Here is a 26,608-nt window from a genome sequence, read left to right on the forward strand (position 1 = left end):
ACACACACACACACACACACACACACACACACACCCCTAAACTAAACATTAAAAAGTGTGCTTGCACTTACCTCACAATGCTCGTTGCAACAGCTCTTTGGCACGTAAACAGGGCTACAAGAGTGATATGTAAAAGTGAGTTTGACAGAAAAATGTCACAAATCAATAAAGACAAGAAAATCTTTCAAGTACGTCTTCAGAGCAATATCAGTGAGAAATGTAAAAGTAACAATGAAATATATTTTACATTCTAAAGACTATAAACACACTGTGGGCAGCACATTTGGGGACAAGCCCAAGCACCAGACGTCCATTGGTACCATACAGTATCATACTATCCCAAAATTATTTAGTAAACATTTTAAAAACAGACGCAGCAGAAACAAAGTGCTGTACACAAAAATAATTACAAGGATGCTGTGTCTGAGGTAAATCTGATCAGTCCTGACCTTTAAAAAGGATTTGTAAAGTAAAATTCATCTTTTAGCAAACATTGAAAAGAGGGATTAAAAAAAGACTAAATGTGATTCAAAAGTGAGTAAACCATCCACTAATTAATAACAAATGACATTTAATTTGGTTGAGAGCCACTCCAGCCATGCAGATAACGTTTTTTAAGCATAGAAGCATAAAAGAAGTTGATGCCACGTTTTAAGGATCTTTCTTTCATGTAAGCACGACTCATCTAGTGCTGCATGTTGGTCTTAAATGGACTTTTCTCCAATATTTAGCTGTAAAAGCACATCCTTTTCTGCTAATCTCCTCAGATTACTGAAAAAATAGCTTTTTTGCTCCTTTGCTTTTTAACCAAATCTCTGTATTGTTTAGACATCTGGAAAAGTCAAAGAGCAACACCTGCTCTCATTTTCTCAAGAGCCTGAGAGTAAATTACGGATCAATCAGGGAATTCTGACATCCCTTTCATCTGGGCTTCCTTAATCTCTCCCTTTTAGATCTAATCTGACCAAATGAGGGGGAAAAAAGACTCAGCAGAACAACAACCAAAACACTTTTGCTCATCACTGATCATCAGTTTGCGTGGTCCACATATCCCGCAGCCCCCTGGTGTGTTCATCGGATGCGTCACCTTCTCCTCGCTCGCTTTTCTTTGCAGACAGTCTAAGAACATGACTTGTGTTTAATGCAGCAGGGAGAGCATGAACCCCGCTGAGATTTAGTGATGTCATTGTGGATTTGGTATTTATGTGGTGTATTGCCTTCTCCATATTAGGATATTTGTTCCATGTTGACTTGAAGAAAGAATGTTGTGTTCTGTTTGCAACACTGCGGACATTCAGTTTACAGATGACGTATGAAGCCACATCATTTTTTTGTTGCCTTGGGCTCCAAATATGTGACTCTGAAGATGTGAAGTTAAAGTACAAACTTGAAATTACGTCAGAAGAAGACGTGTCTTGTGACATTTCTCTGTAAGAAATGACTGTGTCCATAATAATGTTATTGCCTAAAACAAACTGGGACTGCTACCATCTTTAGTAAAGCAGCCCTCTCTGCCCATATAACATGAACTGGACAGACGTGTATCCAGTATCTGTATAAATTAAACAAAAACTGCTACCTAATTAAAATTGACCAGCTTTCATCCTTTTGGCAGTCTTCGGTTAAAGCCATTCAGCTGCAGTGTATAAATCACATGTGCTGCATTACTTCGGGGTATTAAAGCTATCTTTTGCAGTCCGGTGACCTGCATTGGTTTTTCTATCAGCTGATACTCAGAATTACTTCTTTTTTCTGCAGGAGTGCGAGTCTGCTGCAGGCCCTGGAGGAGAGCTACGAGCTGGACCTCATCTACATCACAGAGCGGATCATCTCTGTCTCCTTCCCCAGCAATGTGGAGGAGCAGAGCTACGCTGCCAACCTGAGGGAGGTGGCCTCCATGCTGCGATCAAAACACGGGAACAACTACCTGGTAGGGTTTCAGAAAAACCGAATAGTTATAAAAAGTCATTATCAGCTCATTTAGCTAAGGTGTAACCACATATTCACCTAACAGAGTGGTTATATAACATCTGCATACTTTATATTGCATGTGATACCTGCCTCACTCTTCGTTGTTCAAAGCATCGCTCCTGTTGCTTTTTGTTGGGCCGAAAAGTGGTTGCCTGCATTTAAACTGTTGTAAATGATTTGTTGTCCTATTATCTGCCAAACAGATCTTAATTATATCTCTCATAAAAGTTATTTTGAGCCAGAAAGAACATTCCTGTCAGAAGTTAGAGGCAGTTCTTGGGGAAAAAGTCTCATTGAGGTTAAAAAAAGATGTATTTTTCAAGCAGGATCTGGCCAAGAGGGGAGCAAAAATTACAATAAATAAATAACATAACAGTATAAAGATATTTTAGGTGGCCGAAAAAGTCCTGGATTGATTATATTGGTGGCAGAATAACATAAAGATAGTATCATACACAACCCCCCCCCCCCCCCCCCCCCCAATGAAAAACATGTTATTTCTTCAGTTACTGGTAAATCCTTTTTACAAAGTTCTAATTACCAATATAAAGCAAAGCTATTAGACATAGAAAACACCCCAAAACTGTGACTTCCTGTATCTGTTAGCAGTGTAGGATATAACCCATGCTGGGCGGCGGGGACACAACCTCAGTCAATGTGTGCATTTAATCTTTTGCTAAACTTAAACAACTCCAACTTGACACTGCTGTTATCTATTAAGAGTCAATCATATCTTTAAAGTAAGTCTTTCTTACTGCATTTGCAAATCCAAACACACATGGGTGAAAGGGAGGAAATGGATACACTTTTAGTCACCAAAACTAGCACAACCAGCCAGTTAATAGAGAAGTTTCCCAGCAACGGCAACAGTTAGTTCATTGACGGCTAACTACATTATTGAGTTACAGGTTGAGTTACAAGAAACTCTGTTCAGGACTGACTCATTCATGATGTGTTGGCTAATTTAACACCATCACCAGATACTAAAAATGGCTTCGTTCGAGTTTGGGTGATGTTAAAAGCACATGATTTTTATTCACTGAACCACGATGACCCCGCTAAATATAGTCGTCTTTTCTCTGAAGTTTAGTGAAGCATGACTTTGGAATCAAAAACATTAAAGCACAAAGCTAACATTATGTTGCACTGTAACATATAGAAGTAGCTAGCTCTGTCCTGTTTGACAACAATTAGTTTAATCCCATATTTCCTCCATGGTAGTATTGTTAATATGATTTAGACTATAAAGATGCTTTGATGCTTTCTTATTTAGCTTGAAATGTTTTAAAGTCAGCCAGAAATGGAGTTTTCTATCAATTTCTCTCTCTACTTTGTTAGTAATCTATCATAGCTAATAAAACCGGTCAATGAGAGTTGTCATTTCTACTGCAAATGATGAGACAGCTTTTGTCTGAAGTTTTAAATCCCAAATCCCTATACACTTTAATCCTTGTTACTTGACTATGTGCATGTAGCATGCCTCAAAAGCCTGCAAAATTCTTCATGAAGCAAGCCTTGACATTTGGTTGCCATCTTGGTCCCGCCTCTTGACAATATTTTGATAGAAGCCCGAAAATAAAATGGGAAGAGAGCCATAGCATTGATTTCAGTGGTCTTTTGAATTGAATTAATAAGGTGCCACCATTGCAACAAGTCAGCTTATGGAGTTTTTTCTTACTGCTAAATATTCCTTAATCTGTTTTAAACTTTATTATTGCCAAGTGGAAGCGTTTAGGAATCAGCAACTCACACACAAGGTGCATAATGCCTAAAAGCTGCCAATAACTACAGAGCTCCAAACCTCCTCTAGGATGAACATCAGCACAGAAGCTGTGCACCAGGAGCTTCATGGCACGGGTTTCCATGGCCCTGTAGCTGTAATGTGTGGTGTATCATTCCCTCTGGCTCATCCCACAAACACACTGAACAAATATGATTCTAACTCAGATTATAGGCAAATAAAAACATATGTACCCTTACCTTTACTATGATAACCAAAGACCGAGGTGATAATGAGTACATCTCATATCATGAACCCCCATGTTTGGTTCAGTTGCTTACTGGCTTGGCTGTACGAATTCTCTAATATTTTCGTATTCAGGATTCCCAGAGTGCCCTGCCTCTCTCATTTAATATCTTGTGTAATATTTATTTGTACTTTTCTTTAGCTCTTCAACCTCAGTGAGAAGCGCTATGACATCAGCCAACTCAATCCAAAGGTACAACTGCCTGCTTAACATCTCCTCTCTTTGTCTTTGTTACTGTATGACCACCGGTATGAACAGCAACCTTTCTCCTCCTCTCTCAGGTTCTGGACTTTGGCTGGCCCGACCACCACGCTCCAGCCTTGGACAAAATCTGCAGCATCTGTAAGGCCATGGACACGTGGCTGAGTGCGGACAGCCACAATGTTGTGGTTATACACAATAAGGTAAGAGTGAAAAACGAGAAGATGCTGTAAAAACAGCCAATGACTGCAGGCAGTAGAGGGTGCTCTCAGGCTCTTTTCACGACCGCTGCTTACCTCAGAGGCTGCAGCTGTTTGTGCATGTGTGCTTCTAATGATGTTCCATCTGAGTGAAACACTGACACTGAGTGCGTCTCTTTGTTTGCTTGTTGGGGCTGGATGATGGTTAGGAAAACACAAATTAAGGCTGTAAGGCATGCCAGTCATCATGGCTACTTAGGTTTATTTACCCCTTTTACCCTTAACAATACCATAAAAACTAAAGTGACCGATATTTTCCTGTTGTTGCCTAAACTTACTTGGATCACATTATGCGCTTGTGGGAAGCCTCAGTGTGCTGACACACACCATAAAGAGTATATCCAATACAGCTACTAGGCTGCCGTCCCGAATGTAATACCTAATCATTTTCACGTTAACCCCGCTCTGTTCCTGATTGTGTTTTGCAACATAGGAATTAACCATGGGATCCTAAAACATTCCCACAGGGAGGCTACTAACAAGTCGGCTGCTGTAGCAACCGCTGTTGTTTTTTTGGTTTTTTTCCTGCCAGTCGAGTAACGACAGTTTGGTCACTAAGGAAGCTGACCCTGCTGGTTTCCACAAATCATTTCCACTGGGCTCCACGCTGTTAAAGCTGCCGCGATATTTATAATGTGGAACTCACTCATTCGCCACCACGAGCTTTATTTTAAAGGCGGATAGATGGGCTAAAATGAACGCCGTCTCTGTTGACATAGTATCACATGCCTGGACACATATACACGCTCAAATATGCAGACGTTTTTTACAACCAGACGTGGGCCACTTCACCAGTTTTACACAAAACGGTCCGTTTACTGGTCACGCGGAGGGCTCAACTGAAACATTATACAACTGAAAATAGTTGTATAATGTTTTCTGTGGCTCTGGAGAGTCCCAATGTTCTCAGCTGGGGCCTGGAGACTTATCCAAGGAATCTACCATGACAGAAATTTTTTTTTTGCCGTTTTTGAATCTCTGCATTCCTGACAGCATTTTTTTTTTTTTTTTTTTTTTTTTTTAAAAGAAGGCCATAGTTTAATGACTTTGTATAACATAATATGATAGATTATTTTACATACAGTGTCATTTGGAGCCTGATTCCAAATAAGAACTTTCTATCGGAAAATTTTGACATTTAATATGCATAAAGTTGATGTGTTCTGAAGTTACGTATACCTGCATAAAGCAACTTTTAACATTCTGTATCAACTTTTCAATTAGCCTATTTCAAACATAACTGTCTGATTGCAACAGTGCATATATCATACTTTGTATGTGCACACCTTCAGCTTTAATTCAAGGTGTCTAACAAAAGTATTGCACAAGTATTTAGGAATTTCAGACATTTTAACACACAGTCACACCCAAATTTCCAAAACTACAACAGATTTTCTTTCTTCAAGTACTTCTGGACCTCAGTGTAAGTGGAGCACCCTGTGGTGGAACTGAACTGTAAATAAGGACATGCCCTTCTTGAAATTTAACAAAAATAAAATTACTTTTAAAAAGAGAACAACCCTATCTAACGTGATACTAAATAATGTTGCAGTTCCTGTAAAAATAAGGGTCATTTGGTCCTTATTGTGTAAATTTGATGGCTATCATTAACCTGGGAATGATATCTGTACCTCTTTGCTTCTTTTGAACTTTGAATTAATTTTATGTCTTTTGTTATATTCTACATGACTAAAATAACCATTAAACATATTTGGACATTACACAGTTAGTGCCTGAAATACCTAGAGAAGAAATCCATAACAATATTGTTTTCTGCATGCTTGACCATCATGAGATGAAGATAAAATTAGCTTACTTGTCTGATGTCTTTTCAGGGCAATCGAGGCAGAACAGGAGTGGTGGTGGCGGCTTACATGCATTACAGCAACATATCTGCCAGGTAGGTCTCTGATCCCAGCTGCAGCTGGAGCTAAAGTCACATGTCCCGGCCACTTAAAAAGTGGAGCGAAAGTCAGAAAGAGAAGGCGTGAAGATGAAATCTGGCATTTTTGGAAAACAAGGGGGAGGGGGGGTTACATGAGGACAGGCTTAAGAGGAAAAACTCAATAAGCCTGCATTGTTCACAGGTTTGAAGCCCACATCTGAAGTACAGTTAAAGATGTGATGAGGCAGAAGGAGGGGGGTTAGAACATGAGACTGAAGACCACCAGTTTAATTCTGGTAAATCAAAAGAACAGTTCCTGATGTCATAATTATAAAAGTGAGCTAAGTTCTAAGAGACACCGCATCATGCGACTCAGATTATAAGTGAGCTGCTTTTCGTTTTCTGTGTTGGCTTTGTTTCTTAGATAGGACCACTAACAGAATGACCTCCTCGTAAAGAAACAACCAGATGAGCACAAATCAACGTTGTTTTTAAAATGACACGATTGGTCATAAAAAAAAAATCCCAAAAACGTCGTACTTTCCTGCACAGCTGTCAGGTTCCTTTGTTATTCCATTATCCTGCAGGCTAAGGTAAAGGAGCTTCAAACAGAAAACAACTGTGAAATTGTGATGTGCCAGATGTGCAGGGAAAAGTTGATTTATGGTCAAAGCTTTTGATTGACTCTTTGCATTGAGGTTAAGTAGAACAGCTGTCATTAGTTTCTTGTGGGACGTATAGCATAGTACACTGAAGGAAAAAACAAGAAAAATGTTTTAATGACATTCTTTTATTTGTTGTCTTACTTATTCTAAGATATCCACATTTCCAACAGCTGCACATTGTTCTGATCTCTAACAAATCATGAATAGACCTACTGTGGTTACTTCTGCTTTTCTCTCCTCTAGTTATCAAGCTAATACTCTACAGGGGTCATTTATGTGGCATATTTTCTTTTTTTCTAATTTATTCAAATCATGACTTGTAGGAATTTAAAAAAAAAGTTTATTCATAGAAAACTAGTAACTTTCTAAGCTGAACTTTGTGTTGCATTCACTGCTTATTTTGATCTTCTTTTTTTTTTTACTCATGTCTGTTTTTGTTATTTTCAACTTTCTAATTTTTGCAACCTTACAGCTGCCTTTTTTTTCCCTGAGAGCTTTTTGTATCAAAGGAATTCCCAGTTAAATAAAGGAAAAAAAACATTTAAAAAAAACATTCCAGAAATGCTGAAATGGAAATGGACTAGAAAATGTTCTCTAACAAAACTTTATTTCAAAATGCAGTGCCGACCAGGCTCTGGACAGGTTTGCCATGAAACGCTTCTATGAAGACAAAGTGCTTCCTGTGGGTCAGCCATCTCAGAAAAGGTCAGTCTTCCCTCCAATGTTGTTTCAAGTTTGACCCCTGAGTGAACTCTCTCCCTTGTGTCACTTCACTACATTTTAAAGCCGCATTAATTGATTTTAATGGCCTCCGGGGGGCAGTAGAAGGAACCGCAAACAAAGTGTGAACTTTCAAGAATCGTTTGCACGCGTAGACTTTGAGATTGAGATTTGTTAAGATTCATTTTCATTTGGAGTCGCATTTCTGCCCTGTTATGAATTTTGGTCAGTCTTATTTGCCACTAATTTTTTAAAGAAAGGCTTTTTAGCTGCTATAAGATCCTCTGTGGTGGATTCATAGTTGTGTTCGTTGGTTGGCAGATAACCAAAATCAAAGATTCATAATTGGCTGAACATGCAGAGTTGGGTGGCAGTTGTCTTTGGATCTGTCTCAGTAAATATAGTTTGTGATTAGTGCCACTTTAAACCATTTGATGCATGAAGTTTTTTGGCTCCTTTGACATGACTGACAAGCTAAAGGTCAAAGTGAAAGCTTGTGTCTTGGATTACATGTTCATCCTTTAGTGGTCAAACACTGGGCATCACTTTAATCCCCGCTGCTTCTCTCCCTCTGTTCACTCAGGTATGTGGAGTACTTTAGCGGCTTGCTGTCCGGACACATCAAGATCAACAACAAGCCGCTGTTCCTCCATCACGTCATCATGCACGGCATCCCCAACTTTGAGTCCAAGGGAGGCGAGTATCTCTCTCTCTCACTCACACACACACACACACACACACACCACGCATAATTTTGCTTTGAGCCCCTTTCTTAAATGCATTTTTTATGTCCCAGGTTGTCGTCCTTTTCTCAAAATCTACCAGGCCATGCAGCCCATCTACACATCTGGGATCTAGTAAGTCTTAAAAAGCAGTCACACTCAACTGCTTTTACAAGATTCCAGGGATAGCGAGCTCGTAATGGCTCAATAATAAAAACGCTGATTTTCCTTTATTGCCTCTCCTCTTACTCCCCCCTGCCCCCTGATATACACCCACAGCACCCCTCTCTCCAGTTTAGAGTTCTCACTTGGCCCACATTATTGTATTTAGCTAGCCTCCCCAGCTGTAGGTTCTTGTTTCCCCACTTTAGATCCCGTAATCACGTCTAATGTTATTGGTGACTGGAGAACCAATGAAAGAGGCAGACAGGCATCTGTGTGGACGCCTGCAGGGTTTTCATGCCACAGGACCCTGTTGGTTCCCAGGGCCAGACAGGAAAGAAAGGATTCTGTGGCTCTCTGTTGTTGTTTTTGGAAAGAGGGGAGGTTAGGAAAAAGGCAGGGAGAGGAAAGGCAGGAATGTGTGCCTGCCTCACCTGAGAGGTGAGGCAGGCACACATTCTGCATTTACACCTTGTTTGGAAATATTATTATTTAGGACTTTCAACTTTGATTCAAAGGTTGAGCAAAAGTATTGAATTAAGGTTGTTTAGGAATAACAACCATAACATTACCTTGTAAAACGACAGCAACTATGATTAATCAATATATATATTCTGACTCAATGATCTCGTCATCTGAAATGGTCATTGGATCCAATATTTCTTAGTTCAGTTTTAAACTCTTTGGTCTTTTCACTGTTACTGCTCTTCTTATTCAAAACAACAAAGCCTGGTGATGGTTGCACAATGACGCTACATTTCCTGTGAAACAATCAGTGCAGACACATTTCCATACTCTTTAAAGCTTTGGTGAAATCACATTCCTCTTCACTTTCTCTCACATGCTCCCTTTTGGCACTCTCCTCCCTTTGATCCTTCTTTCCCAACAATATAATCAGACAGGCACTAATACCCCAAAACACCATGGGCTACGCTCTGTGAAGGCCACTGTTAAAGTGGGAAAAAAAGGGTGATTGTTGTTGGCACATGGTTTTATCCAGGGAAGTAGCATCAGAAACAAAAGCTGGTGCAGTGGACTTGCTGTCATGATTTCCACAGCAAGAATGATAAAAGCGGGCCTGTCATGTGACATGTTGTGTTTTTATTTCTCTGCAGTAATGTCCAGGGTGACAGCCAGACCAGCATCTGCATCACCATTGAACCTGGCCTCCTTTTGAAGGGGGACATCCTGGTAAGAACAGCAGAGACATACCCCAGAAGCTAGTGCTGTACAATATAGACTGATAAAAACCCTCAGTAATCTTTCAGCTGTTTGTAAAATTTAAATCATTTGGCTTCCGTGGATTTTAACTGCAAAACAAAGAAACCGAATCTCAACATTTTATCACTGGCTAAGCTCAGTGTGTGAAGCCAGTAACACCGAATGTTTATTGTTTTACCTCTGCCAGAGGAAAAGGGAAAAATATATGGATACCAAATGATAAGGGTAAAATACATGCAGGATATTCAGATTTTTTTATTGGATAATAATAATGAGGGAATCCTGTGTGTGTTTCCAATTGAACGTTGGCTTAATGCACTGAATGCATGTGCTGCAGCAGTTTATAGTAGCCATTTACAGATGAAATGGGGCTGTAAAAACTTGGGAAAAGACAGTTGGACTGAGTCCTATACCTCGGTTTATAGGCCCTCATTAGCACACAATATGTTGCTGGAAACTATGACGTGAAAAAGGCCGTGTACTTCCTTTAAAACAGCATTTAAGGATACATGAGGTATCGCTATAACAGGACATAATCATTTCAAACAAAGTCTCATGTGAGACCTATCCCTGCAACTCTCTCAGGGAGATTCAGGGAATTTTTATGAAATCATTCCTGTAAGATCCTCAGTTTAGCAGCACCTGTGAGAGCCTCTGGTTTTCTTTTGCCTATAGAAAAACTCCACACATCAGCAACGTTTCTGCTTCTGCTGTCAATTGAGCCATAATGTTATCTATGGGATGTTCTCGGGGCTCATAATGTCAGCATGAAGAATTAGAAAGTGAGCACTTAGTTTGTACCTGAGGCTGTTTTGGCCTTCAAAGCTGAACTCATATCTCATCCTTTATTTAACACAGACTAATGGATTCTGCTGAATGCACCGTCAGGCTGAGACACTGCTTGCTGATGCTTGTTATTTTTCAAATAACAGGGAAAATTTGAACTGCTGCCTGAGGAGACATTAGCACAGAGTGCTCCTGCATTTTTAACTGTGATGGTTTTGTATATCTAATTGGTCAGATTAAAGATAATTGCAGAGAAGAACCTCGCATTGGTTTGTTAATTGTTTTAATGATCTTTTTAAAGTCTGCATTTGGGTTTATAATGAAACTTTAAACCTAAAAGACCATAACAAGTTAGGCCATTTCAACATTTTGGGAAAATCTTTAGTGGCTTTCTTGGAGAATGGAGAAGATGGAAGCCACTCTTTAATGAGCAGCAGATGGTACATTAACATAAACTGCATTAGTAAAAAAGTGTCTGCCCTAGTGTAACAAAATCCACCTCTTGGCACTGCTAAAGGTCATTGACATGTACAGTAAATTTTAACAGAACTAATATCACTGCTTCCATCTGAATTAAGAAGGTAAATAACACAGCCAGCTGCACATTTGATTAACTGATCGTCAGCCAATATGACCACTCAGCATGTCTGCACAACACCTCTCATACATTCCTCATACTGTCAGCATGGTGGTGGAGGGGTGATGATTTGGCTTGTTTTGTAACCACAGGACCTGGACACTTTGCAGTGGCAATCTGAGGCCATCTGTCCGGTAGCCAAAAGTTGATTGAAAATGGGTCATGCAACAGGACAATGATCTCAAGCACAGTAGCAAATCTATAACAGAATTGCTGAAAGAGAAAAGAATCATAGGTCTGCAGAGTGTCATGAGGGTACAGGAACAAAACTAAATGTAGAAAAAGTTTGCTAGTCTCTGTGTACAGAGACTTTTCAGTGCAAATATGAGCCTTTTATACACATGAAAGAAGAAATACAGTCATTATGATAAAAAATTTCTTGAGTTTTAATATTGATTATTATATATGGCTTTTTTAACCCTCAGAAAGAACTAAGCTAACCCTCCCTGTTTTTATGCTAGGCTAAGCTAACCATCTCCTGGCACTAGCTGATCCCTTTGCCTCTCTCACTATCAGCAAGAAAGCAAATAAGCCAGTTTCCCAAAATGTCAAACTCTTTGACATTTTGGGAAATAGCAAATTAAAAATAACCTTTTCACAAATGAGGGAAGAACAATTTTGGGATGTTTAAAGCCTCTACCTAAATATGAAAATTGGTCGAGCCCTGAAGGCATGTTAGAATAAAATTAGCAGAATAATATTTTGTAATTAAACTTGACTCAGCAGCGGTAATGGACCACTCAGCAGGACCTTTACGATATCCCAAAAAGCTGCACAAAACCAGAGGATATTTTACTTTTATTCCTCAGTCCTAAACGTTTTGGTTTTATGGTTAACCCCACAGTCAGAAAGTCGAGTCAGTCAGTCCTTTAGCAAAAATCGTTAATTTTAGCTGCAGCTGAATTCTTTTTAATTTCTTTGTCTATATGCAATAATCTGTTTGTCAGTTTTCTTATTCTTTACATCCACAGTAAGGAATGATTACAGTTCTTTGGTTTCTTTCAGTGAATGTAAAAATGAGGCCTTGTTTTAAAAAAAAAAAAAAGGCTGCCAGTCAGGAAACAGCAGGAGGGAGAGAGCCGATTTTCCTCAGTGTGGTTTTAACATTACTCTTAAAGCTGCTGTATTTGGAAAACCAGTTTGGATAATAATGTTTGTGGATGGTCCTTCCATTACAAGGGAAACAGATAAAAAACTAAAATAAAATAAACATAGAGCTACAAAAAAAACAGAGTAAACCTGAGCCAGCAGGGAATCAGGCTGCTGTGTCTCTTTGCTTGCACTCAGTTAAAATCCTGTGAATTGAATCCTGTGAAACAGTATTTTTATACATTATAAAAATATTATTTTATTATAAATTATTAATAAAGAAGCATTACTTTTGCTTGTTTGGTATGACACCGAGTGGTGATCTGCTAAAAGAGATTTATGCACTTGCAAATTAGCCTTTTTTCTTTTTTAAATCGCCCTGCAGCTTAAGTGCTACCACAAACGCTACCGCAGCCCATGCCGAGACGTGATCTTCCGGGTACAATTCCACACCTGCGCTGTTCACGACCTGGGGATTGTCTTTGGGAAAGATGAGCTAGATGACACATTCAAAGGTAAAAGACTTGCAACTCTGAAATACTACTGACAACAGCATTATAATGCTCCTGCAAACAATGAACTTATACCTATTAGTAAGTAAAACCTGAACATCTGAATGGGCGTATAATCTTTAAAAACTGCATGTGTTTTCTAGTGTAACAATATATGCATCTTTAGATATAAAGAGAAAACTCTCTCTATTTATTTTTTTTATTTTTTTCTTTGCAGATGATAGATTTCCAGAATATGGAAAAGTGGAGTTTATTTTCTCCTTTGGACCAGAGAAAATACATGGTAAGGATCAATGTGTTGGGTCTTATGGCCATACTAAGCATTTTCCATAACCATACTACACTCTTATACATAATTGGCATGACTGAGAAAATTAGCTCACTCTCATACGCCCCATACAACAGTGACTCCACTGAACTGTAAATGGAACCATCCATCTCTCTTCTAGTGCTTATCTAATTCTGGGTTGCGTTGGGGCTGGTGCCTATTCCACCTGTCAAAGGGTGCAACGTGGGGTACAATTCGGACAGGTTGCCAGACTGTTGTTAGTACAGCTCAGCTCAGCAGAGTTTTACTTATATTGTTTTAATTTACAATAACTGTCACCTTGCCTCAAGATGCAGATCCTTCAGTGTTAGAGAGAAAACTCCAACAACATGATGATCCTTGAGGAACAGTAACTTGGTGACAGTGGGAAGAAAACAAATCCCTGGTAACAGGAAGAAACCTCCAGCAGAAACAGGCTCACCAAAGAGCAACCACCAGACCAGTCCATCTTCCATGTGTAGTTTACGGTTTCAGGTAGAAAAGTGAGACAGGATGATAGCATGCAGCAAAAGAATCCAGCCAGGTTTAAAGAAAATAAAAAAAAGAAAACGTGTCAGTTTAGCGCAGGGTCTTGAATGTAATCGAATAGGGAAAACAATTATCTCAATATGAATTCTGAATCTCAATTTTTTTTCCTTGATTCTAATAAAAATAGCTTTTCCCTTTTCCGGATGTAAAGACATTCACATTTTCTGCTCTGCCTCTTTGTACTTCTGGTCAAGGTGTGGACCACCTGGAGAACGGGCCGAGTGTCTCAGTCGACTACAACACTCAAGATCCCCTGATCCGCTGGGACTCCTACGAAAACTTCAATCAGAACTGCGAGGACACCACAGAAGGTGAAAATGGTAGGAATGCTTATCCTTCAAACTTTACCGTGTAGAATTCAGGTGTTACAATGCATCAGATCCACTGACTCTTTAAAGATGTGCCATATGATAGTTCTCAGTCTGATTTCATGTGAGATTTATGGAATAATTTTCTTACACAATTTTCTAATTTATTTTTAACTGTGTGGATTATTGAAGTCATGGACTAAATCATGTGCCGAACCCACCATACAGATACAGAGGACACATTCAGATCTTTTCCATTCAGATATTTTGCCCTACAAAACTTTGCCCTACAAATACCAAAAATAACCCCAAAATTGCATTACCAAGTTTTTAGGTTGTAAATGTAAATGTTGGATTGTATTTTGAAAGGAAGGAGAGGCATCGCTACCGCTGAATTCATTTGTGGTGAAATTATCACCACAGAGAAACCGAGGGCCCCTCGGGACCGAACTCAACCGCTTTCCAGAGCACAGTGTGAGACATTCCTTGGTTCAGCCACAGGCATGGACAGAAGCTTCCTTTTGAGGGAGCCGTGGTCACTCTGTGACCAAAGTGCTGCTTTCTATGCCACCCAAAAAAGGAAGCAATGTTACGCCCTTAGAAACAGCACCGTACGTTAGATGGGTTTGTCTCGGATTTAACAAACAACAAAAAACCCCAAGAACGCCAAGTCCTTCAAAGAGAGGAGGAACCATCCAGCTTGTTATCTGTTGGGGTCCCAGTTAAAGCAGAACGATGTGGAGCAACATATGCTTCCATGCATGTGGTGTCTTTTTCAAAGAAGCCCTTGCATACTTCAGCAAGACAATACCAAATCACTTTCTGCATGTTTTAAATAGCAGGGCTCAGCTGTAAGCAATATTATTCCAATGTGGAAGTGTTTAAGAGACATAGCAACTTAACCAGGAAGCGGAAGACCATGTAAAGGTATAGAGTGGAGTCGCCACATGCCGAGGAACATCATCGTGTATAAAAGTCACCAACATTCTGCTGACTCAGAATGTAGGTTAGTAGTTCAAAATCTTCTCTTTCATTAATATCAGCATAAAAACTGTTTCTGGGAGCTTCGTGGCAGCTCCTGTAGGTGTACTGTGTAGGCGGGCCAGAACTTCTGTCCATGTGGTGTGTAACAAAAGCAGGTCCTGGACTGCTGAACAGCCACAATCCAATCTTGAGCAATAATAGCAGAGCATTTGGCTGTTGCAACGACAGCATATGGTCTCCACAGTTCTAAAACTCTAACTTAGTGTGGTTAAAAGAAGAAACATGTTGCTGGAATCAAATTCAAAATTACCATATATATTTAAAAAATCCTAAAAAAAAAAAGATCTTTTTCTTTTAACTAACATTTTATACAACATTCCAGCATTTTTTTTATTAGCTGCCCAAATAGTTAAAGGTCAGAGGTCAATTGGCTTCCTTCTATCACTGCTCATAAAGTGTCTACCCAACACTTGGCGGCAGCTTGAAATAGGCCCTACTAAAATAGAACAGGTGTAAGTCTCCGCTCACTCTGTTTCAGTGAAGGTGTGTGTGTAAATTATCTGTGTGTCCAGACCAGCCGTCTGTCTCATCTTGCCTTCTGTCATCTGATGATGATACTGTGGTCAAATCTGAATTAGAATTTAATGAGATCACAGACTCGCGCGCATGATATAAGTAAGCATCTGCACATGTGGAACACACACACACCCACACGTTGTTTTTTTAGCCACTCGAGTTTGAAGTAGTCGATAAGACTTCAAAGGTGATCCCTTAATAGCCTTTTGTGCTGTGACTACTCGGCCAGCACCGTCAGACTGATGCACGGTTTCAAATGAGCTCAGTGTGAAAATAGCTTTTAAAGAAAAAAAATAATTCGCAGACTAGATAGGAAAAAGTGTTTCCAATAAATCAAAGTGTTTCCACTGTTTTTTGGCTTCACACTTGTTGGTGCTGAAAAGGCAATTAACTCCTTTGAAAGAGTGACTTTTAGAGCCGAAGGGAAAAATAGCTCTGGATTTACATCTCCACGAGTCTTAGAAAGAAAAAGAGTTGTTGTTGGGTTTGCACGCTGTCGGGATCACTGCTGGGAAAGCACAAGGCTACTTGCATGAACCCTTAGCTTATTAGGGCACTACATAAAGCTTCAAATTATAGGGCTGATGTTTTGCTGGGATCAACTTTGGGTAAGTGGTGTCTCTGTGGCTGTTAGTTTCCAAAGATTGATGTTGACTTTTATTATGTTTATTGCATAAAAACAGTTTCAGCTGCTGTGGGTTAGTTTTAGCTCAGGGATTCTTGTCATGCCTGCACCTTGCATCAGCAGAACAAGCAACATCCAAAACAACACTTACACAACTGACTATACACAACTATAACATTACATGCACTCAAAAGCCCGATTTAGACATGAGTAGTATTACCTGTAGACCTCTAATATTTTGTAATAAAGTCAACGGTCATCTGTGGTATTACTCCCATGCAAATTCCTGTGCTAGCCTACAGCACTGTGACTTCAGTTTTTCCTTCTTTCGTTATTTATTCCCTTAGTTATGCAGTGTTATAGAGGTGTGTGGTAAATGAGAGTTTGGACAGGACACAGTTTGTGTTGCTTCATAGCCTAGTAAAAAAAGTATGGTCAAATATTAGAAAGGCAGTCTCTCATCGGATGATGAGTTTGGACAGCATGCATGTCAATAACTAAGGTACATTTTGCCTTCTTTCAGTGGTTCAGCCCATGCAAATCAGCCAGTCAAATTTCAGTCATGGTGGAATAAGTTCTGAGTCTCCTGGTTATATTTCTTGAATTATTCTCATTTACAGCCCCATATTTTATTCCTGGAACCTGCTAAAGTGGCTTTGAATAATTCAAATGCACCCTCAGTTTATCTTTGCTCTACAGCAAGCCATTTAAACTCCTCTCCTTTCCACGACACATTCCTTTGAGCCAGCTTCCTTTCGATTGGCTGCTCCTTGCAAAACAGAAGGTTTTAACAGCAGATGGGTGGAGCTGCTGTGCATGCAGAGCTGCGAAGACCAGATCTATTCTCAGCCATCGCTAAGATCCAAGAAAAAGATGAGAAAAACTTTTAATCTTACACTTTGACCCCTTCATTCAGGTCATCATGAGCTCTCAGCCACAGCTTTGTTTGTGTGAATGTCTCCAGATGTATCCTGGTGTTCACGATTAGGTAAAATATAGTCAGAGAAGTCAAACAGCGCAACCTAAATCAGACTGAGAGACGGTGCATTGCAGGGCATGTCAAAAGTGACTTTTTTTAGCTGCATCACAATGATTCATTAACTCATTCATTAGCTGTCTGGCTAACATATCACGAGTATTGTCCAACCCAGGGAGACTTAATACTTTACTTTTTTGATTTTTTCCTCATTGCTTGAATTCTTTGCGAGCTTGTTGCTCTGCAACGGTCTCGTTACTTCAGGAATCTGTGTGAGGAGCCGATGTGCAGCACAGCCTGAACTCTCAGCTTCAGTGAAGGGTGGATTGTATTGTTTATTTATTTTTGTACTGAGAGTCCTTTGCGGTGTGACGGACGTTGTGTTTTTTTTGGGGGTTTTTTTTGTTTACTCTTATGTACTCATCTCCTCAGTTGGCCAACCCTGCTATATTTCTGAAATAACTGGAAAGAGAAGGAGGGAGAGATTACTGATAAGGAGAAAAAGAAATCGTGAGAGATGTATCTAGAGAAAAAATTGCAGAGGCTGAAGAGAGATATTTTTTTACGAGACAGTTAAAAAAACAGTTTATTAAGTAAAGTGTTGGATGAAAAGTTGTTGGAATAGAGGGATTCCAGTGTGATTAGGGTTTGCCTCAGAAAAACGTTTTGCATATATTCCGCTAGGCTTGTGAGCCGCAGTTCAGTCATTTGGTCCAAACTTTGGCCCTTTTAGTCTTCACTTTCTCTCTCCCCCCGTGTCCTCTGAGGAGTCGGAGGAGTTAAGGGCAGGACTCTTCAGCTCAACTGTGAAGCTCTTTTGTGCACACATTCACAGGAGGAGGAGTGACAGAGAATGTCAGTGTGGGTTTGTGCACGCTGCTGCTTAGCAGAGAGACTTTCTAAGAGTTACACAGTGAATTTGTGTCCGGTGCTTCTTCAATTTCCCTTCACCGTGATGCCTTTTTTCAAGCGTTGATAGCTGTTGAAGAGTTCAGCCGCGAACCTGTGTGCAGTTTGCTCTTCGGGTGACTCCGGAGTGAAACGTTGTCACTAATTCAGCAGTTTGACGTCTCTCACATGTGAGTAACGTGGAAATTTGAAGGCAATCACAGATTTGATTTTCACAGTTCCTGACGATACTTATTGCCCTCAGGTTATATATTATCCAAACACTTGACCATGTGACCTATTTGTTAATGTTTCTTAGTTCTTCAGCTTCACAAGGAAACTTATGTTTCGATGTTTAATCTTTTACAAATGCTTTTATTCCACAACAACAGAAAGTTGTGTGTTTTTAGGCTCTCCATTTATGGAATTTATGAATGATTCCTACTGGGAGAAATCATCATGGAACTTAAAAGAGGGGGAGATGAGCATCCTTGAAACAGATTTTCTCATTCTTCTCTGGTCAGTTACATTGTAGCGTTCCCACATCTCAGCAAAACTGTATGAGTGCAATAATGTCTCAAGATGAAGGGTGACACTACATGTTTTGCCTGGAAGCTTTGAGACACTATAGCAAATTCTAGAAACAAGAGGACTCAAGTGTCCTTGATTTGTCTGCAGAAGCGTGTTTTTCTGATGCTGTAATGTTGCACTTTATCCAGTGCCCAAATAAGCATTTCCCTGTATGCTTTGTACTTTCTCTGCTGGAGGTTAATGCTTCCTCCTTGATCCCATGCGCATTAGTCACAGGGAGAGACGTGTGTTCCCGGACCAACAGCTCGGAGTCCAGCAGAGGTGGATCGTGCCTGCCCTGTGGGCACAGACGATTTGTTAGTAACTTCTTATAGCAATAGAGAGGGCTTTATAGTTAAGTCTGTATTTGTGAGCCACAGACTGGGGCGGGGTGGGATTGGGAGAGTTACATAAGTCTGGTGGAAATGGAAGTTGATGCAACAGCATGATATCACTGCTATGAGACTATGTTTGGGCTCATACGGATGACTGGGATTCAAATGGTGTGTTGGCCAGGTGAGCAATAAATTAGCCCAGACTGTGACATGCAGCCGTTACTTGTTCTAAAAGAATGCAGTTTCTTCTTTTGTTTTGTGGATAAATCAGAAAATAGAAAAGGACACTTCAAATTCCAGTCACATCTATTTTTTCAGTTTCTCTCAGCTCAAAGAAATACCTAAATATTAAAGGGACACTTCATCGCCAAAACAAATGAACAATTTCCCCCTCCCTTCATCCTACAGTGCCGTTTATCCGTCTAGAATATTTTGTTCTGAATTGTTCCTTAAAATGTACATGACATAAAGAAAAACTTTTCTTTATGTCATGTACATCCAGCTACAAAAAGAATCATAAAGCAAGCTACCAGCACTGCCCCGCACAGGGGGACACCATTAATGTCTGGCTAAAAAGCCTCCAGTCACAGGCTGGCACACGGTTCCTCCCGCAAAGTGTAAAGGTTGACAGGTGTAGTCAGCAGAAAAAAAGTAGTTTCTGTGTGAATCTGTGGAATTTTTTTGGACAAACTGGATGTTTTCTGGTGGCTAAGAAATGAACTTAAAACAAATTTCTTTTCTTGTCACTTTGATGACGGAAATTGCTGTTTAGTTCCACTGCACATTAAGAGTACACCATATATTTAAACAGATATCTGCAGAACTGGATAATTCACACTAAAATGATCAATTGTCCCTTTAATTCAAAAACTCAAATATCAGCGTCACAATTTTTCTTGCTTTTTTATTCTTTGGAATCACACGTGATATTGCTGAAATCTTAATAATTACCCCTTTATTAATCCTTGAACAGTTCTGGTCCTTGGTCCTTCAGCAGCTCTAGAGACTTTCTAACATTGTGGCCCATATTTCCACCGGGTTGGATTCCCAAGTTTTCTTTCCTGCAGATGTTCTTATGGAAGCCAGGTTTTTCCAGATGAATTGTATTATAACTAAATGGAAATGAGACTAATGTGTACACGTCTTTGTAAAGTGCCCTAAATGCTATCGGTCTCAACAGCAGCTGTCCACCTCTTCTCATATCACTTGGCCTGAACATCTGCTTATGCCACATTTTAGCCACTTTAATGACCGTTTCCCTGATGCAAAATAAATAAATAAATCCAACTTCTCCATAAAAAATGTGATCTCATTCGAAGCACAGAGACAGTGTCAAACTGTGCAGAGGTCAAATCTCTGGCCTTTTGTGTTGGCAACAGGCTTCCATGCTATCAATCCCTCAGTCTGGTCCAAGGCTTTGGGCGGATTAGGCTGCTTTGACTCCAAACTTTGCACAGCTCCTATTGCGTAACAGCCAAGACAGAAAAATAAAGGCCTCTCTAGTTAAGACTGCACAGCACACAAAGAGAGAACAAGTGCCTTGTGTTGTAAAGTGTCCCAGTTTGGACCCTGGCTACAGGGGCACAGGGACAGGGACATCTGCTAGGTGACAGAGAGAGCATCATGAGCTTAGGGTTTAGTTAAGATTTTTAGAATGTTTTATGTGCACTTGACTTAGAGGCTGAATCCCCACAGGAAAACCTCAGTTTATGTACTCTACGGCTATCCTGAGAGAGTGGATGCTGGTTTTCCATAATGTGTGGGAATGAATGACTGGTTTGTTAAGTCCGTATGGACACAGATTTAGTCCAGCTGTGACCGGACACTCCTGTTCTCTCTCCATCTCCATCTTTACACAGCTGATCTGGCTAAAAGTGCCACTGAAGGTTCATGACATAATTAATCATGATCACTTTCCATAGACTCTTCTCACAGGGCCCTCTTTGTATCTGTCTTTTATCTGCTGTTGAGGTCTTTGCACTGTAAGTGGACACGCAGTGACACTCATCTTGGACATCTTGTGGATGTCACATTTGAAATAGCTAATGTCGTGTCTAGAAGACTCCCCTCGTTCCCCAATGAACGTCGAATGCCCAGACCTGACATAGGTGATGGAATACCTGCTGCAAACTCACAATGGTTCTATGTTCATCTCAAAGCAAACCTTTCTTTTAATCCAGTTCAGGAGAAAATAGGCGGAGCAGCACAAAATGCCTGGCACACTCTCCTGTGGGTCATGCTTTTCTCTTCTTTTGAGCCACAGAGGTGTAAAAGCACAGGAGATCTCACTTTCATTTCAGTTCCACTGGGAATAATTGGCCTCTCCTCTGCCTTATGATTTGATGCCTAAAGACAAGTCTATTCACTGACTTTTCCTGGTCTTTGTCAGAACACAATATTTTTCACTTTACCAGGGGGAAAAAGTGTTATATTAACATCAAGGAACTTCCACTCTTCTCATCTGAGTGCTATCAATAGTTTAGGATTCCTGAGGGGCAGATCTTGGCACAATCACTGTCTAGATTCAGTCCCTGATAGCAGTAGCTCAGATTTATGAGTTTTTACCAAAACAAAGCCAGAGAGGGAAGGAGCCAGTGAGGGACTGTGGCTTTGTTGCTGCTGCACTAAAGAATGGTTGTGTAGGTTGCCGACTGGCACGGATAGGAATGGCATCGGGGCACCACCGGGGGTGGGGGGAACTTTACAAGACTGCCCTATGTTGGTAATAATTTTAATAAACATGAGCACAAAACAGAGGAGGACACCATATAATGAGTTGAAACATGAACTTATTATTTATTCCTGCATATACAATTTGTACGTCCCTCACAATTTCCTGTTGTCCCACCGAGATAATTTTGGCCAAAAATTCTGGAGGCGCCTCTGAAAAGCATGTGGAATAGCGGTAACTACTTCTGCCATCCTGGATAGATCCAAAGAAGTGGCTAGTGACACAACGTGGAGGCCAAAATAATGGATTATGATTGTTATGATTGTAATTAGGCTGTATGTACAGGCTGTATGTACTACAGCCTATACATACATAAAGTTATAGAATACTCACAACATACTTCATACCGTGTACATTATAACATACCATAATAGACCCATTTCTGTAATATACTTATATATCTATATTATTGCTAATATATATTGTAATATATCTATATCACTAAAGCACTTCTGGATGGATGCAAACTGCATTTCGTTGCCCTGTACCTGTGCATGTGCAATGACAATAAAGTTCTATTCTAATTACAGGGTTATTTGTAAATCAAAATCAGTGAAAAAATTGAAAACTGGTATTTTTGCTGGGTAGTATGCTAAAGAAATACCACCAAAATAAAAAAGGTCATAATTTTATGGTAATTTTTTTTAAATGTAGGTGCCCTGCTTTTTCTCTTCTTGCCTCATGTCTTAAAAAGTAAAGAGCAACAGCAGTCACTTGGGACACTCACTATCACAATAAACTGAGGTTTGTTTTTTTTTTTGGGCTGAACGTACTTGAGAGTTTAACCCAATGTAAAATCATATTGACTCAGCTCTAATAGCAGGAAGTATCAGTTAGGAGCAAGACCGGTCTCTGTCTGAAGAATTTATGAGGATGTTGACTAAAACAAGAGCCTACAGGAGACGCTTTGAGGAAGATCTGCATAAACTATCAAGGCTTTAAGGCAAATATTGCGGTTCTGTCTTTGTAGTAAGTCCAGACCATGGGTATGAAGAGTTAGCTCATCAAAGCTTCTCTTCACCTCTGGAGTAAGATAGCTGCAGCCAGCTCATCAGACGCTCTCCTCATTTGGCCCTCAAGATTTTTCCTTTTGCAGCCCTACTGCTAACGACCGTTGATGACTTTTCCTGAGACACAGCCTCATCCAGGATGAAACATAATGCTCTGTGAGGATGAGCTGTTGGGCTGATTTATAGCTTGTGGCGTGCGTAGGTTATGGCTGTGCCTTTGGGTTTGTTTTTAGTAGTATTTGTGCTAAATATAGTTACTCTGTGTGACCAACATTGGCTACAGGTTACCGCACACCTGGATAGGGTTAGATAAGATGAATATGTTTTGATGCTAATGTACTTTATGTTTATCTTTGAAGTTTATTTTTGGAATACAAACATTAGTACCTGTAATCAGGACAGTGTTTGCCAGTCTGAAGTCATCGATAGGTTTTTTTCTGACTACTCGAGAAGACCATCCATTACCGTGCTCTTTGTTTCCCCAACTCAGAGAATCTGCACTTACGCAGATTGATTCACAGTGATCTTTAATGTATATTTAATGAGCTGCAAGGCAAGTGTTCATTTAGCAAGAACAAGTTCCTGCACTTACATTTGACTGGCAACTGTGAGTGTTGGTATTAGCCAAACTGTGCTTACATGTGCATCCAATCTCTTCATAATAATAATAATAACAACAACAACAACTCTTCTACCATGACAAGCACTATGCTGTTTTGTTTTTGTCCCAGGTCAGCTTTATTAACTTGTACTGACTCTTTTTAGTCTTCACAAGTCCAATTAATCCACCCTAGGACATCTAAAATCCTCTTGAGTGTAGATCATTTATGAGACCGATGTATTACTTTAATCTGTCCTTGAGCCCAGTCATACAGTAAAAGTAGACTTTGTTGCCAAATCAATAGTTAAGCCATTAACTTTGACCAAAAATGGCACCAGGCTATACTAATATATTGTCAAATCGTTTTGTCATTGCTTTTTATTAGTGCAACCTTTAGGGTCAGAAAACATGGACTACCCCATCCTGTCTGGTTTAGGCAGCAGTGTCCCCACACACACACACACACACACACACACACACACACACACACACACACACACACACACACTTTTTTCCTCTCAAGACGGCCACATGTATGTTTATACTTGTAAGCTTGAGGAGAAACATGCTGTAAGAGGGAGGGTCAATTGCCACAAAGGTCATAGCTCAGAGTTCAGAGATTAGGAGGTCACACAGTTGCACCATCTGGCCCACAGAACCTCAAAATATCTGACACCATTTTCTAGCTACAAGTCTTCTCAGTTTCTTTTATCCATTTATCTGTTTTTATATGGTACTGTAAAAAATATTGAGCTACATACTTATCAGAAGAAAGTGGAGAAAAAGATAAAGCAATGTACTGAAATGTGCAAACATACATGGGAATACTGTATCTAAGGCAAAAACAGATTTTGTACAGGTCTAACGGGGGTGAAAGTCAATTCTTCAAGACAACCTGAACTCTCTTAGACAGCTTTCTTGTATTTTCTTTGAGTAGTCTTCAGGAATTCTTCTTGAGGCTTCTTGAAGGACATTTAGAGCTCTTTTTTTGATGTTGGCCATCTTTTGATCTCAAACTGCTTCAATAATTTTGAGGTTCGGGCTCTGGGGAGGCCAGTCCATAACTGATAGTGTTTCGCTGTGTGCCTTCCTATCTAGGAATGCTTTTACTGCATTGGCAATGTGTTTGGAATCATTGTCATTCTGAAAGATGAAACTGTTGCCAAGCCGTTTTCTTCCCATTTCCCTTCTTTAAGAATGACTTCTTCACAGCCACTGAGACCACTTCTGATGAGGCTTCATTGGATCAGCCTATTTCTTAGAAACACAATTTTCAGATATTGTTCATCTGCTTTAGATTTCTTACACACACACACACACACTGCACATCATCCCGAGATGTGCTACAATTTTGTCTCTTTCTGAATTACCTTGTTGGCGCAAACATACAATTTTATACTCGTCAAACTGTGTTATCTTTTCAGCATTTTTCATATACTCAAGATTGGGAACAATGTCCAAAGAAAAACTTTGAAAGATCATCCAAAATCCTGGACAACTATTAGTATTACTACTACTATTAAGATCATTAAAAAATGACAAGAATGTCTAGCTTCTTAGAAGCAAAACATGAAGAAAAGAGGACAGGCCTAGGACATTTGCACAGTACTATACATCGTAGACTCTACTGTATCTCTTGGTGATGGTGTTTTTGTTGTGTTTGGTCTGGTTGCTGGCCTCCTGCTTTTTCCTAAAGCATTACATGATAAAGGGTTTGTCACACTCAGTCTCGTCACTAATGGAGCGGGTGTAGACTAATTGGTCATTCCACACTGGTAACACTTGGTCCAGTCTCTCCTGCTGCGTTATAATTAGTTAAAGCTACGAGGTCTGGATTGCAGATATTCTCCTCCAAGTACTGTGTTCGGGATCACTGAGCAAGTATTTACCTCCTAGGGATTATATAAAAACACACCAGCGTGGACACACACAGTGTGGAGCGTCATACGTACACATGCCCTTTCTTAGCAAATGAAGGAGCCCTGTCAAAGGTTATTTGTAGAGGCTCCCATTGGTTCATTTCAACCAAAAGAAAACAGCAGACATAGCAGCACACACAGAAGCAGCCTCAACATAAATAGTCCTGCTCCGCTAAGAAAAGTCTCACAAGTGTAAAGTGACAGATTAGATTTCCTGTAGTACAAATCCTGCCGATCAGTCACATCGTGTCTAAAGTGAAGACACAAGCCGAGGGATGACTATGCTGGGCTTTTACTGGATGTGACAGTGGAACAGCTGGAGTCATTGCAATCAGTACAATCATCAACATTACTCAAAGAACAGACCGGAAGGAAAATGGGAACTGGTGACAATCTGCCACTCAAAGTAGTCCAACTTCCACTGAATAGCCCTAAAATGTGGATATATAACGTTTTTATTTTCAGTCAGAGTGACACATGTGGTTTTTGTCCATTATTCTAGATTATGTTGTGGAATAATAAAGTGGTTGTCCAGTATGCTAATAAATACAAATGGCTAGGTGATATGCACCACACACTTTTCCCATGTTGGGGTTAGAAGATATAACAAACAGCTACTGTGACTCATCTGCGTCACTCTTTATCTGTTGTTTTAGCTGGACAGTAACTGCATAAATCAGATCAGCATTTGCTCTTCTGGGTTTTTTTGTTTTTACCCACTACGCTTTTCTGTTTTCTCCATCTGCCTGCACCAGGGTGGAGTTTGCTCCCTGCTTCCTAGCTTTGAGAGTGCTTGTTAAATGACTGTTGGACGATGTAGCTCTTTCCATTACACGAGTGTTTTCAACACTGATGGACTGAGGGATGGGCATCTGTGTGTGCATGAATATGGCTTATTTCTACGTATATTACTGGATGTTTGAATATGTTATTCAGCTTGTCTCTTCTATTTATAACATTAACTGGCATGGAATATATTATGTATTAGAATATAAATGTCCATAACTCATAACAAGCCATACATTTCAGAGAGAACCTAAAGGGACTGATGTCATTTGATCAAACGCTATACAGTGGAATTCAGTGGCCCCTTACCCTCCACCTCTCACATAAACCGTCAGCCAGCCTGTTGTGATAGACCTCCCACATGCGCACACATAGCAGAGGCAACCTTTAGACTAGTGCGCGCCACCGAGCAGCCAGCAACAGCAGCAGTCGCTCTCCATGCAGACAGCGAGGTATTCAGGAGAGAGAGGAGGAGCGGGAACAGTAGCCAAAACCAACTCCCCCAACTCCTGCTGTAATCCTTCATGTCCCACCCCGGGGGCAACTCTGCAGGGCTTTTCCCAGCTTAGTTTGGGACTGTACTCT

General features: G+C 40.1%; 1 protein-coding gene and 1 long non-coding RNA gene across 18 annotated transcripts in view; one reads left to right on the plus strand and one right to left on the minus strand.

Moving 5' to 3' along the window:
* tns1b (tensin 1b) overlaps positions 1-26,608 on the plus strand; it is a 197,548-nt gene that overhangs the window by 146,684 nt on the left and 24,256 nt on the right. For 10 of the 15 annotated variants that reach the window (XM_076875269.1, XM_076875264.1, XM_076875268.1 and 7 more), the window contains 11 exons: positions 1,759-1,930; positions 4,140-4,190; positions 4,280-4,402; positions 6,295-6,359; positions 7,631-7,714; positions 8,313-8,425; positions 8,526-8,586; positions 9,729-9,804; positions 12,732-12,861; positions 13,076-13,139; positions 13,901-14,034. In XM_076875269.1, coding sequence (XP_076731384.1) covers positions 1,759-1,930; positions 4,140-4,190; positions 4,280-4,402; positions 6,295-6,359; positions 7,631-7,714; positions 8,313-8,425; positions 8,526-8,586; positions 9,729-9,804; positions 12,732-12,861; positions 13,076-13,139; positions 13,901-14,034 — 1,073 coding nt within the window. Of the gene's footprint in view, positions 1-1,758; positions 1,931-4,139; positions 4,191-4,279; positions 4,403-6,294; positions 6,360-7,630; positions 7,715-8,312; positions 8,426-8,525; positions 8,587-9,728; positions 9,805-12,731; positions 12,862-13,075; positions 13,142-13,900; positions 14,035-26,608 lie in introns of all 15 variants that reach the window. The other 5 variants (XM_012921274.5, XM_012921275.5, XM_004559150.5 and 2 more) reach the window with 3 other exon arrangements.
* The window catches only part of LOC101469309 (uncharacterized), a 130,870-nt gene that overhangs the window by 26,949 nt on the left and 77,313 nt on the right, over positions 1-26,608 (minus strand). For all 3 annotated transcript variants that reach the window (XR_013093642.1, XR_013093641.1, XR_013093640.1), the window contains exon 4: positions 72-114. This is a non-coding gene — a long non-coding RNA (uncharacterized LOC101469309). The remainder of the gene's footprint in view (positions 1-71; positions 115-26,608) is intronic.

This window comes from Maylandia zebra, linkage group LG16, assembly GCF_041146795.1.
Source record: "Maylandia zebra isolate NMK-2024a linkage group LG16, Mzebra_GT3a, whole genome shotgun sequence".
NCBI lineage: Eukaryota > Metazoa > Chordata > Actinopteri > Cichliformes > Cichlidae > Maylandia > Maylandia zebra.